Below are 15,087 nucleotides of genomic sequence, written 5' to 3'. Positions count from 1 at the left end.
GATGAGGATACACAGGTATGGGTCCTATATAGCTAGCCCTTTGCTGCAGCACAGGAGCTATGACCATGCTGCCAATCCCATAGTGCTGCATGGGAGCTGTCCTAATGTGGAAAAGGCAGAGGAGCTTCTCCAGCAGGCAATACCCAGACTGGCCTGGCTTGCTTCTGCCCCTGGGGCAGGACCCTGCCCCTTTGTGGCCAGGATGACTCTGGTTCTGTGACTCTTGCTGGGTCTCTCCCTCCAATGTGGCTGCAGGGTCATGATGGGAGTAGCAAATCTGCCTGTCACAGGAGCTGTTGATTCAGGCCAACACATCCCACATGTCATGCCTGTGCATCAGGATGTGACTTCCTGGCCTTGCCATTCATTTCTCTTGGATGTGGGATGGGGTAGAATCAGATGGCCTCTGGAGAGCTCTCCCAGCCCACCCTTCAGTAATCTTCTGGTGGAGGTACTTGCCACTGCCCCTACTCCCCTGGGGCTCTGTTGAGACCTGGCAAGGGACAAAGCGTAGGCCAGCCTGTACTGCTCTTTGCAGGCGAGGGAGAGCAGAAGGCCATGCTGGAAGCTGGCACCTCTTTGCTTCTCTGCCCTAGGCCAGGAAAGCTTCCACTGGCTTGTCAAAGCCCTGCAGGAGTGTGGGCACTGGGCCCTAACCTTCCTGATGCCCCCACCCCCAGTATACTGTGCCCTGGAGGAACTTGGCCCCTGCTTCCTTATTTCTTCACAGAAAGGGAAGCTGACTGCTCAGGGGAGCTGCCCAATGGGAGCTGTGTGAGGCCAGAGCTGGCCATGAGACAGGCTCAGCAGCTGCCACTCCAGCCCCAAGTGAGGCAGGCATCCAGGCGAGCAGGCCATGAGTGAGCCCAGAGCCACTACCTGTCTGTATCCAGCAGCAAAGTGTTCCCTTTGTATCTGCCCGTTCCCTCAGTCCCCTGGACGTCCCTATCCACGCATGGATGACATCACCTTGAGTCTCTTTCACATGTCTCCTTTGCCCCCTCAGGTGCGGCGAGCTCAGCACACCGTCCACAGCGAGACCAAGTACATTGAGCTTGTGGTGGTCAACGACCATCAGCTGGTGAGTGCTGCAGCTCAGGCCTCTGCCATCCTGAGAGGATGGGGCTTAGCCCGCCCACCAGTGTGTGGTATCTTCTGCTGTGCTTGATGTCAGGGGCTGGATGTACAAAGGAAAAGCTGCCTGCTGCATGGGGGGAGCTCTGGACTACTCAGGCCACCGGGAGTGCTGTTGGGACCCGTTCAGGGGCCGCACTCCATTGTCTGTGTTCTTTTCCAGTTCGGGCAGCTGCGCAAGTCTGTGTTCCTCACCAGCAACTTTGCCAAGTCTGTGGTGAACCTGGCTGACATGGTGAGTGTTGTGAGAGTGACCCCCTGCCAGGGGGGACTGCTCCTCTTGTCTGGGACAGGAGAGGGGGAAGGGTCTTGAGGTAGAGTGGGACAGGCAGTGGGCCTGGGTCCAGCTGGGAGAGCAGAGGGTCTCTGGGGAGGGCCCTCCCGTCCCAGGGGAGGGCGCTCCCATACCAGGAAATGGCATGGTGGCAAAGTATGCTGGGAATGTAATGTCCTGCCTCCTTCCTCTCATCCTTTAGATCTACAGGGACCAGCTGAATACCCGTATCGTGCTGGTGGCCATGGAAACATGGGCCTCGGAGGACAAGATCCGAGTGGAGGAGGATCCGTTGGAGACCCTGGGCGAATTCATGAAATACCGGAAGGAAGCCCTGCCAGAGCACAGCGATGCTGTCCACCTCTTCTCGTGAGAGCCAGGATAGCTGTACTGCCCTTCTCACCCCCCTGCAGAGGCAGTGCTCCTGCTCTGCTCCCTGGGCTACACCTGGATGGAGCAGCTCTGAGGTCTCACCCAGCCAGCACTCCTGCTCCACTCCCCACAGTGTCCCCCCCCTGCTGGGACCTGCTTTTGAAGTGTGATTGCTAACCCTCCCTGCATCCCAGGAGGTAAGGCAGGGTCAATGTCCCCCTTTGACAGGAGGAGAAGTTTGGGCTTAAGAGAGGGAAAACCCAAAGCTGCTAATTGGTGACAGAACCGAGAGAAGAAGCCAGAAGTCCTGATGCCTTCTGGCCTGTGTTAAGTTAGGTGCACACAGCCTCTTCACTCCCCACACCAGGCCTGCTGTCCTGAGAGTGATGGAGCAGGGCTGCTGCTCCCTCACTTCCTCTCTCCTTGCCCCTCTGCAGCGGCAGGACATTCCTGAGCAGCCGCAGTGGGACTGCCTACGTCGGGGGGATCTGCTCACTCACTCGTGGAGGGGGTATCAATGAGGTGGGTTGGGCAGAGTCTGGCCTGTTCCTGGGGGTGGGAGGAGGGTGGTACAAAGGGTAAGAGGGAGTATGGTCTCTTCAGTGTTAATTCATTCCCAAGCAGAGCCTAGACTGGGGGACGATGCTTCTTTAGAAAGCAAGACTGGAGGGCTGTGGGGTCATGGAGCAAGATTTATGAGGGGTCTTGGGACTGCACAGTAGATCTGAGGGTCATGGAGTCATAAGCAAGAACCTGAGGGGTTGTAGGGCTACACAGTGGGTTCGGGAAGCCGAGGAGGAGGGTGCCAGGGGAGGCAGCGGGAGACTGTACCAAAAAGTTCTTGGGAATTTAGGGAGTCCCTGTCCAAAAGATGTGCCCTTCATTCCCTGTGTGACTGAGCTTGGTGACGGGGGGCTGTAGGGTTCCTCCTGCTGCAGCCATGCTGATGGCTTTGTTGTTTCCCTCCCCCATAACAGTATGGGAACGTTGGCGCCATGGCTGTGACTCTGGCTCAGACCCTTGGGCAGAACATTGGCATGATGTGGAACAAGCACCGGAGCTCAGCAGGTAACATCACCTGGTTGGGGAGTGAGGGCTGAATGTCTGGCCCTGACATTGGGCGTGTGCATATATGTATGCCTGTGTGCGTTAGGAACAGCCGGAGGTAGCCAGGCAGGTGCTGCTGTCCGTATAGTATTTGTTCAGTTCTCATCAGTAAATTTACTGACAGTAAATAAATAATCAAGCTAAGAATATCTATCAGTAAAGTCTGTAAGAAAAACTTTAGCTGTCAGTAAAAACACTAAGCAGCCACAGCTTGATTGAATCTCCAGCAGAGCACAATGGTTCCACCTGGTTTTTGAGTTGGAGTGCAGCACCCTGCAGGGAGTGTTCTTTCATCCATGTGCTGCTGCTGCATCCCAGGTTGCCTATAATACTATGGGTTGCAGGTAAGCTGCTTTGGGTTTCCCTGTTTGGACAGACAGAGCAGAGTTGGCAGGGATGGGCTGGGGAGAGCAGCATGGTGTAGTCAGGGGTATTAGGGTATGTGGTGAGCAGGGGGCCCTGGTGTGGAAGGGACACAGGACAGTGTAAAACCATTGCTGCAGCCAACATTTTTTTTTTTTTTTACTGAGAACTTTTTACTAACAACCAAATTTTACTTTTTTACTACATTTGGTGTTAAGCCCCTAAATTTAAACCCAGCGCTTCTGACTGAGGCCTGACAGCAGGGCAGAGCCTGGCAAAAGAGTTGCATTTGCATTATGTAAAGCATATATCAGTAAAAACAGGCTAGTAGAAAATTTTGGCTGTTAGTAAAAAGCTTACAGATTGTCAGTAAAAAAAATGTCTTGGCTTGGCAACCTTGCCCACTGGGTACTAAGCATGAGCTAAGCAGGAGTAACTGGGTCAGGCCCTGGATGGGAAACCAGGGTGCTTCAGGAAGTAATAGTGATAATGCAGAAGAAGGCCCTGTTTTTCCTCCCTGTGGGACACAGATACAGAGGCTTTTGGCCAGTGTGAGATCTCCTGGTGTTTTCTGCAGAAACTAAGGCATTAAGCCTGATGTCCTGATCATGTTCTCTGTCAGGTTATCCAGTCCTCACCCTGGGGGTATGTTGGCCCAGGAGCTTATGGGAACAAATATTACCACTCTCCATTGCAGTCAGCTCTGGACAGGGTGAGCTGGGCTTTGTGAGCCAGCATGTGGGAGATGGGCTGGGCATATCAGGAAGACTGGGAAAGCAGAGGCCATATTGACTGGGGTGTGTGCTGCTGACATGTATTGCAGTGGTGAGGGTGGGAGGGCCTGCACAGTGCAGCGAGCAGGCCACGGGTACATGCTACAGTGGGAAGGGAGTGTGGGTGCATGGTTCAGCAGTGGCTGGGCATGGGTACAAGGTGGAGTATGGGCTCGTGTCTACACAGTGTGCAGCCTGCAGGGCCCATGGCTTGCCTTAGTGCAGTCCACAGATGTGCAGTCCCCGCTGATGCAGCCCACAGGGTGGTTGGCCCCCAGCCCCTTAGAAGTTTGACAGCCCTGACAGAACATTCTTTCCATGTCAAGATTTTTCTGAATTAAATAAGGTACCTTTTCAGCACCAACTGGTCTGGCTACATAAGTAGCATAAGCCACACACACGAGTTTCTGAACATTAGACAAAATATCCTGTACAGAAACCCTGATGCCAACCTGAAACAAAACAAAGGTTGCAAGATTTTAATTACCAATTAAGGCAAAAAGATTTGATCCCTGTCAAGTTAACCATTGCCTTATATTTCTTTCTTTAAAATGTAGAGTGCCCTGGTATCATTTATCCTGACTATCTGAAACAACTTCAACATCCACGGTGCCTTGGAAATTACCTTTGGTATAATATCTATAGATGGATGTTTGACAACACTAAAAAAATAATACAGATATTTACAGCAGGCTTTATGGACTTTTACTTCCATTTACTTATGTGCTGTTTTGGTTCCCTGCTTGAGTCTTTACAAGAAGTAGAACTTGCATCCGCAAAAATCTGTACAAGTCTATAAAACACAATGTGAAGCGAATTACTAGTGAAACACTTTATTGGTTCATTTGAAATAGACATGACATGCATCAAATCTTCAGTCTTTAGAATTTGTAGAGCACTTTGGAACACACTCTGCCTTGGATGCACTCACATAATTCCCATTAATGCTAATGGAAATTGCGCTTGAACAGAGAGAGGAGAAAAGACCCCTGGAGGTTCTATTCTGATTTCAGAATAAATGTCTGGGCAATGCACTGCCATGTCCATTACAACGTAATGGACAGCTTGTATCTGAGATAAGGATCTCTATATCATGAGTTTCAGAAAGGTTTAGAAATCCACCCTTCTAGCTGTGGGCCATGATCCAAAGCCTACTGAGGTCAATAAGCTGTGGCTAGGCCAGTATTGACTATCTACCTCACCCAGTGGGTGGGTCTACATGAGATGCTGAGTGGAGTTACTGAGCAGTGGTGCCTGTGAACGTCTTTTAAGTGATGCTACTGCACAGTAGCCTAATAATACTGTGCAGTATCTTAGCACTGTCTATGCTGTAATACATTACTACACAGCATTATTAGGCTACTGTGCAGTCAGCATCTCATGTAGATATGCCCTGTATGTTGTATTATATTTGGTAACATAACTAACTCTTCAGGGTCATGTTGTTACTTTGGCATAGCTCACTCACTGGCCTGCACTATACCATTGAAATTTAAAAATCATTTGGGTGCTGTTGTTCATTAGGTGGATGCTACATATTTTTTTATGAATATTCATTAAGCCCCTTCTCCAACCATAAAGGTTACAGTGCTAGTCTTCTTCCATTATTTTTCTCCCTTCACCTCTTCATACTTTTTATATACTGTTAAAAAAGGAAGAATGAGTATCACTTACTTCCATGCTAGTATTGAATGCTCGGTTTACTTTTGCTTTGACATTAATGATTTGTCCAACTCTGTCAAGAAAGGAAGCATCTCATTACATTACACAATCATTACATAAATGAATCTGATCCTAAAGCACAGAGAAGTCAATGAAAATCCTTCTGGTGACTCCCAACAGACTTTGGATCTAGCCCAATAAATATTTATAATATTAGTGCTCTATCTAATAGAGAGGAATTCCATAAATGAAGCAAATTTTGTGTCAACACAGGCTTTACTGAAAATACCTAGGTTCAGTAATTAAATGTAAAAACAACAATAAACAGATAAATGTACCTCAGTAAAGAAGCTGATGAACAAAACAAGGATTATTCAGGATACTTTGTAGGCTTATAAATAGAGTCCCTTTATGTTATAATTATAATTTGCAGTTATATACTAGTTTCAAATCTATTCAGAAACTGGGTTCCACTTTTACACCCAGAGGCATAAACCACTGGGTTTTGTCAAATCACTGAGTGAACCTGTATGCACAACACTACAATGCTGATGTTCCTATCTTATATTGCTTGACATATGCATGGTTTGATAAGCAAAATTCATCTTCTTCCACCCAGGTAAACCCAAAACAGGCTTTGTCCTGTGGTCTCACTGGAAGATCCGTGGGAAAGATTACATGCTACCAATTTGGTACCTCCCTCTGTCCCCAAAAGTCTAGCCCAAAAGTTTTAATAACAACTACCATTTCTTTAATTTGCTGATGAGACCACTCTGGTCAACTGGATCTGTGTAAGTTTAGATTCTATCCATAATCCATTTCTTCCACAATCCTCTTCCTTATACTATGCACAAGGGCACACTGAAAGGCTGGCACAAAGTATTTGGAGTAAGTTTCATCCTGACCAGGAGAGCAGAGAAAGGATGAGTGAGTCAGAGCCACAGTTGCTGTAATATGACATAAATCCATTGACTTCAGAGCAGCTACATGAATTTACATCAACTGAGGCTCTGTCCTACGTGCTTGTTAATTAAAGTAGGAAGAAACAGGAGATCAAGCAATTTTTTTATTATTATTATTTTTGAAAGTTAATCTAAAACTTTTCTGAAATTGATGCTCTCACTGCCAGGGTCTTAGTTGTGTACAAACACATATTCAAATTTCGACATTTCTCCTGCCTTTGTGTGGGACATAAAAGCAACCTCAAAATCTACCGAACCCTCAACATTCCAGTTCTGGTTATGAAATTCAGTGGGAGCCTTAGAAAACAGGATTGTTGAAGGAAATATATGTGCCTTTTGCAGGCACACAACTCCTTCAAGAAGCAGGTACAGGATGAGATTTTCTGTTGTCAACTGAAGAAAAAGACCAGTAAAGTAATGCAATATTTCTAAATTGTGCAGACAAGAGATCAGCTAGTCCATTTAGATAAGGGGGAAGCTGCTGAGAACTGTAATGTGTTATTTATGTACAGACCTAGAAAAGAAATTAAAGTTATAGTCTTATAAAGAAAAAAAGGCTGTAAAACACATCTTAAATGAGCTAACTTAGTTGTGTTCTCCGAGATGTCTTTGAAGACTTTTTATCTTCTGCTCAGCTCCCAACAGAGGCTGAATATTTGCTTAGTTACAGGTAATGACAAGTACAAGGTGAAGAAAGAATAATATTCAGGAGATAAATGATGTGATTGAACAAGACACACACTGATAGCAGAATGTGACTCATAACAAAAATTCTGGCAAACTTAGGGACGCTTGTAAGAACGTTTTTGGCTATTCCTTTATCAAAAACTTTGTTGTACATTAAATATATGAATGCTGGATTTCACATGTGCTCAGTATGTTGGGCAGAAGTCTTCCATCCTAGGATTCCTGTAGGTCACTGACCAACAGCACAAATCTCATTTACTTTCAAGAGGGGGTTTCAATATTTTCATCCACCAATGCAGAGGCACAGCTAGCTATTTCTTCACCCTGGGTAGAAGGCGGGTAGGCTGAGCACAGAAAAATGAGGATGGGTGTTGGACAGAGTCTTACCTGCTGCAGCATGGGATTCTAGGAGGCTCTGCTGTGGACAACAGGGGGCACAGCCCCCTTGTCAGCCTCAATGCCCCTTCCCTGTGAGTGATGGCACTGCTATAATTACTATGAGTTTAACCCTCTCGTAGCTGTTACCAAATTGTATGTATTGTTTATTGTACTATAAAATCCTTAATTCTGTGGAGACTGTGAGAGGGTTAATACAGTACCTATTGGCAGCAAAGCAAGAAGAGCAGGAGTGAGGCTGGTAAGGTGACTCCTGCCTTCAGTCTGCTTGGTCAGAGGTAACAACCTCTGGAGGATCCTGTGCCAAGTGCAGCCCCCTGCTGCTTTTCCTGTGCTCCTCTATCATCAATATCCTTGTCACCTTTAGAAATAATGAAAATTGTGTCCGGCTTTGCTGGGGCAGTGCCACTTTCACTTTCTACAAAGGTCTAAGGGACATGATAAATGTCTTTCTGAGAGAAGACTGGCTGTATTCCTAGTGACAATACCCATTTTGAGTAAGGGTAGAACTGCACATGATTGAAGGAAGAAATCAGAACTTCAACACAATCCTTCACAACCCCCTCCAAATACTGCAATGGCAAACAACCTTGTAGAATAATTTGGCTTACTGTTAATAACGTAAGACTTTTATAAAAGTATATGATTATCCTGACAGGGAATCTTCAAAGTTTGAAAAGCTTTTACTGAAGAAACTGAAAATGACTATTTCTTCCAAAAAACTGATAGTGAATATTATGTTTGAAGATAACCCCACTGGCAAAATATGGAGGAAACTGTACTTATGTGGGAGGCAAAGATAAGCCTTGGCAAAACACCATGCAGAAATTTGTCTAAGTTGAAGAACTCTTCCACTTCCTACCACAGTGAACATTTCAGAGTAAGTTTGAGTCATAAATGCTTTCAATTTCATGGTTCATTCTCACTCAACTAAAATGAGATTCAAGATGGTTGCTCTCCTGTCTAGCAAAGTAGTCGAAAGACTAGTATTTAGTAATCATCGTTTAAGATAGGGATGTCAAACATATGGCCTGTGGTCCAGATCTGGTCGGCAGGCCTTCTCACTGTAGCTCCTAGAGCACGTGCACCAAAATGGCGGACACCCAGGGGGTAACACCACCTCCTGCCCTTAGCCACTACACAATTTCTGGTTTGCAACTGCTGCTCAGTATGCACATCAGCACATGGGTTAGATCCTGAAGGGGACTGTCTAGTCAGCAAGAAGCCTCATGGTCTGAATTAGACTCACCAAGTCATTTGAGTCTGACAATCCTGATTTAAGAGATTAGTTTCTGAAATAATCTCAGTCTATGCCATTTTTCAAGCAGTGGAAAGATATTTACTGTGGGCATGCAGCGCTGGTCAGGCTGCAGCTGGAGTACTGTGTCCAGTTCTGGGCGCCACACTTCAAGAGGGACGTGGAGAACCTGGAGAGGGTCCAGAGGAGGCCACTCGTATGGTTGGGGTCCTCCGTGGCCAGCCCTGTGAGAAGAGGCTGAGGGACCTGAATCTCTTCAGTCTCCGCAAGAGGAGACTGAGGGGGGATCTTGTGGCTGCCTACAACCTTATCAGGGGCCAGCAGCAGGGACTCGGGGAAAGTCTGTTCACCAGGGCCCCCCTTGGAGTCACCAGGAACAATGGCCACAAGCTGAGGGAGGATAGGTTTAGGTTAGATATTAGGAAGAACTACTTCACTGTAAGGGTGGCCAGAGCCTGGAATAGGCTTCCCAGAGAGGTGGTGCTCTCACCTTCCCTGGAAATCTTCAAGAGGAGACTGGATAGGCACCTGGCTGGGGTCTTATGACCCCTGCCACCCCCAGTGCTCCTTCCTGCCCATGGCAGGGGGTCGGACTAGATGATCTGTCTAGGTCCCTTCCGACTCAGTGATTCTATGTCTACAGGTGCAATTAATTCAAAGCAATAAGCTCTGGCACATATCACTACAGAATGTATTGCTCCTGGACACTGCATTTACATGTGCGCTCAGGACTGCAGCATGTTGAGCTAGGTTGGAGCAGCCCCAACTGGCAGGGGGTTCAGGGGGTCAGCCTGCCAGGCCGGGGCTGCTACCCCCAGTTCAATGTGCTGCGGAGGAGCTGGCTGGGGCTCGAGGGTGCTCCAGTGTGGGACTAGCCAGCAGGCAGCCCCTGCACTGAAGCACCCTCATGCCCCAGCCAGGCCTGTTGGCATCTACACGTGTGTTGCTGCACAATAAAGAACGCTTTTATAGCACCAGAGATAACCCAAGGGGTGTGTGGGGCCTGGGTCATATCAGCCTGTGCAGGGCCTGTGCTGGGGGAGGGGTGAGGGTGGCGGCGAGCAGCTGGAGCACAAAGCCAGCAGCGTACAACAGCCACGCAGAGTGTTGGTGCCCTCAGGGCCTGTACAGCACTGTCCATGGAGCCCCCAAAGCGTGGGCCCAGGATGATCACCCCGATTTGCATCCTCAAGGGATGGCTCTGCATAGGACAATCCTTATATTTACAAGTACTATCCTACAGTGGAGTTTATTAACTTACTTTAATAGGGCTGCATGTGTAGATGTGAAAACATTACTGCAGAGCTAATTAAGCAGCTTCACAGTAAATGTCTCTTGTAGATGCCCTGTGTTTATTTTTTTCACATGAGGTACTAGGCCTGTGGCCAGCAACGTTTTATAAGCAGTGGGCCAAAAGCATAGGCAACACCAGTATGGGGGGGACACAATTCTATTTTGCTGCCATAGTGGTGAGGGGCGGGGGCACAACTCCATGTTGCTGCTGCTAGGCATTGGGTCCAGCCGAATTGCAGCCCCATGCCTCACTGTTGGTTCAGAAATCATGCTGTCACCATCACTTCCATTGCTGCCAGGCACTCGCTATGGCCAGACTGCAGCCCCATGCCCTACACTCTGCTGTTGGTGCACAAATCTGGGGAGGCAAGTGACCCCCCATGACTCCCCCAACACATTGCCAATGGCTGAAACAATCTAGATGAGTATGAGGAAGGCTGCTGCCTCCAACCTGGCTGCTGATGCCATAGCCATAGCCATGTGTCCCCATTATTTCTCCCTGCCAGCCGCCCTGCAGCTAGAGTGCTGCCAGAATGCCACCAAAGCCTCCCCACTCTGTGGGTTGAATAAAATGGCTTCTTAGGCCATAACCTGCCCACAAGCCATAGGTCAACGCCTGTTACTGGCTGGGTCCTCCAATTTCTTAGTTGCGTATTTGAAGGGCATATTCAGGGTAGGCTTTACAATATGCTGTGATTATTGGTAGAAGAGGAGGATATGATATGAACTGCCTTCCCCTTTGGTCCCACTGTCAGAGTGGAAAACATGAGTTAGAGAGCTTGCATGGCAGACAGCCTCTGAATATGGGAACACCAAAAAGCTCTGTCTTTTATAGGCTGGACCTGACAATTTGAATAGAAATTAAAAAACACTGGTCATAGAACTTTTCATTTTCATTGGTATATGATGAAATATATCAGAATGAGAGGTACATGACATGAGAAAAAACAATAAAAGAACATTTTACATCAGACAGTGCTTATGCTATTCCTATGAACTCATACAAAGTAAGACGGAAGGAGTGGAAATTTATTCTTCATCTTGGCATACAACTAATATCCTAATATCAAGTTTGAATTGTGGAAATTTCAGTTTCTACAGATACCAGAAAAAGTATTCACAGAAAAGTTAATTCTTAATAGTAGATTTGGTAACCTAAAATAGGTGAATGAAACACTGGAGCAGGAAACCTGCAAGATGTCTTTATTATGTACTATAATCAAGTTTAAAGGGGCTTGTTATGAATTACTTGATATGCTTGATCAAATCATATTAATTATACAATGCTCAGCAAATAATATGGTAAGAACTACTCCAGTTAGCATTATAATCCTGACCTATGGCAGGAAAGCAATTAAATATTTAGGGTCTGTTTCTGCTCTCAGTTACAAGAGTATAAATTCCACTGGAGTCAATGAAGGTTGAAATGTACCTGAGAGAAAAATGTAGTCTCTATTTCATTAGCAGGACCCTTTGATCACAGCTTTCCAAAGAGAAGAGCTTTTCTGGAGAAAGCAAAATGGAAATGACTGCAATCGGGAAAAGGGTTTTTGAGGGCATTTAGTGAAGAAGGTCAAGGGATTCTTAAAATCTCTACATTCTATTTGGCCACATTCATGTCCTCCTCTCATCACTTTTATTGCTCTCTTTTGTTGTTTGTAAAACCAGACTGTATACCGTAGGAATAACTATATCTATGTGGCAATTTCACTGGCAATTATTCAGGTGTATGTACAACTGTGACAAGTACACATGTACACATATACATACGTTTTTGTGTGTGAATTCATCTGAAAATTGGGCTTAATTAATCTCCTCCTGCCTAAACATTCCACAATTTTCAGTTTGCAAAATCCTATTATTGTCAGGGTTAAGCTTTTTGTTTTAACCGGTCTACATCCAAAGATATGTATTTTCATTTTTGGCCAGGTCAAGGGGGACTGATGGTGCAGTAGATCCCATTTTTATAATGCAGTAATTAATGTGCTGCGCATATTTTTTAAAATGGGAGGAAATCTGAAGAACAATGCTGTCTCTTTTTAATAAACATTTAACTAATGAGTTAACTCTGTAACACTGGCTGCAGGACTCCCTCAACATTACTATCAAGGACAAAAGAGTTGGCATTTACCATGCAATCTTTTAGCCTCACGAAATTGCAAGTCCCTGACCAGGAAACAGTTATAGCAAAAGTATACACATAGTTCTGTAGATGCATAAACATATACTTTTTACAAAGCAATCCTCAGTTATGAATTTTTGCTACCTGGATATAAGTTTTTAACTCACTGAAGGAAGGAGATGGTCAGAAATACATTGATAAAGAGCTTTGCAACTACTAAAACTGCCACTTATATTCCTCACTCAAAGCAGAATCAATAATGGTGTTTACTAATCTTTTTAACCAGGGCCAAAGATCACTGGCCTTTCAGTTTCTCACCTGATTTCTAGTTTATTGGTTGAAAAGTAAGTACACTTTATTTCAAACTTCATGGAACTGATCTTTGCCTTTCAGTGGATCGGCAGGTTTAACCCTTGCACTGTAGAGAAATGTCTAAAGTGAACCATGTGCCTACAGGGAAATCATTGACCCCTTATCTCTGATTTTATATGCTTTAGTTAATCTCTGTTAAATAGAAAAGAAGAGCATTCTAAACTGATAAGGCTTGATGATTATTCTTCAGGGTTGTACCTTGCAGTCTCTTCAAACTGTATGTCATCCACTGATGCTGTCACACAGGAAACACCAGCATGTTTCTCAGCTTAAAACAGAGAAATACAAAGATGCAGAGTTATTATATCAGATATATTGCTGCAAACCTATCATTGTCAGTGTAGATATTGATATAAATACATATACTAGATTAATGTATATGTGATCTATATATGATAAAACAGGGTGGGTCATGATTAACCTTTTGGTCACACTGATGTAAAGCCAGAACATATCCTTTGAAATTACACCAGCATAAAAAACAGCAAAATAAAGCTAGCATCAGTATTTAGTGTAACACATCAGAAACATCAAGGTATCAGGATAAAAGGCCATAATGATTCATTCTGTCCTTCAAAATTAAATTCAAAATGAAAATATCTAAAATGGAATGATCTTATCCAAAATGGTTCATGTAACTAACAGTTTTGAAAAACATGAAGTACATAACAAGTATAAGGGGTAACAAATACATAGTAGGAGAAAATTATTATTATTGCATGATAGAAAAGTATCATTGTTGGGGTCCAGTGTAAGCTGAAAGAGTTACAGGACTATATTATTTATATCCTACCCAAAGTGCTAGGCACTACTTAAAACCAGTACTGGCAACTTGTATGAGGCTGAAGTAGCAAGTCCCATGCACAAAGGGGAAGTTCATCCAAAGAAGCTGTGATTTTTTTGTCTATTTTTCAATGACCACTTGCATATCACATCAGGAAGAGTTCCCTACCAACCCTGCGGTAACCTTCCATCTGTCCCTCACAGAAGTCAATGTATGTTTGTAGTTGTTTGTATATGCTCAGGGTAATGTCAAGACCGATATATTACATACCAAAGTAAACATATGACCTTATACTTATAGTATTCATTTTCTCTTCCTTTGCCATTTACATTTGCTTGCATTTTGTCTGATACTTAAATGGCAAAGTGTCCAAGCAAGGAATGAGTTTGTATTATTTGCCTTCCTAGTGAATTTTGGGTTGTTCAAAATAAGAAATAATAATATCCATGTATAATGAATGTAACCTCCATAACATGGCAAGAGAAACAACTCCCTTGGCCTTGAGAAGTCAAAACATGTTGTTTATTGCTGTTCTCTTCATACTTACTTATTTACATTTCACTACAAGGCCTAGTTAAAGACAAGGAATCCACCATACATGGTGCCCAACAAACACAAAACGGAAAGACAGACCCCAGAGAGTTTTTAATGCATGGATATTGAAAGACAAATGAAGAAGAAGAAAATATGCGACAATTGCTCAACATGATAGTAGAAATAGCACATGAGTAGACTCAGCACCTGTATCTTTGTAGGAGGCATTATAACAAAGGAAATGTTAAAGGACATAACTTATGAGAAGACTGAGGTAGGCTTGATGACATTTATAAGCATGAGGGGCAGCACAGGAGAAAGCATAAAAAAGCAGGTTTTAGCAGCTAGCAAAATATGCCAGTTACTGTGCAGGACAGGTTCTCACAGCTTTCTATATGTAGATAATAAATTAAGTAATCTGCAAATCACTGAATTTTGCCAATATCAACATCATGATTATCATACTACACTTAGTGCATCATATGGAGATACCATCCAGACAAAAATTTACAGACATATCTGCTAATCCCCTCAAGGCTTAATATGGATTGTTAATATATGTAGTTGCACATGTGAAAGGAGTTCAGAGATGGCAAAGATCTGAAATTCCTTAGTATTATTGAAGTTATAAAATGTAACAGGGGAAGTTAAAAGGCTTGCATAGGTGTGTTATATCCCTTCACAGAGAAGCATATTTTGCATACAGTTTGTTGCTCAGGAAGGCAGGGCAGGATGGCACCTCTGACTAACTGGTTCAGTGCCACTCTGTCCTACATTTTGCCTGACTTCAGACTAACGTAGCTAGCCACCTCTCTCTGTTGACTGTGAGGAACCCTGTACGAAATAGAAATCAGCACATTTACACTTGTGGAGAAAAAAGCTACCTTCTTTTGTTTATTGTTTATTTTGCCTTCTACAGATTTCAGTTTGTTTTTTTCCTTTCTCCTTCCTTAGCTCAGCTTGCTTGGTCTTTCTTTAATACTCTAGCCAATGC

The 15,087-nt window shown here is 44.6% G+C and overlaps 1 protein-coding gene across 1 annotated transcript in view; it reads right to left on the bottom strand.

Annotated features, from left to right (window-relative positions):
- ACOT12 (acyl-CoA thioesterase 12) overlaps positions 1-15,087 on the bottom strand; it is a 113,786-nt gene that overhangs the window by 69,280 nt on the left and 29,419 nt on the right. The window contains exons 3-5 of the mRNA XM_019518187.1: positions 12,974-13,043; positions 5,698-5,758; positions 4,374-4,475 (exon numbers count right to left, since the gene is read on the bottom strand). Coding sequence (XP_019373732.1) covers positions 4,374-4,475; positions 5,698-5,758; positions 12,974-13,043 — 233 coding nt within the window. The remainder of the gene's footprint in view (positions 1-4,373; positions 4,476-5,697; positions 5,759-12,973; positions 13,044-15,087) is intronic.

The sequence above is a fragment of the Gavialis gangeticus genome, unplaced genomic scaffold (assembly GCF_001723915.1).
Source record: "Gavialis gangeticus isolate Ggan-Ray unplaced genomic scaffold, GavGan_comp1, whole genome shotgun sequence".
Taxonomy (NCBI): Eukaryota; Metazoa; Chordata; order Crocodylia; family Gavialidae; genus Gavialis; species Gavialis gangeticus.
The sequence above is the reverse complement of the archived record's forward strand: the minus strand, read 5'-3'. Positions and strand labels throughout refer to the sequence as shown.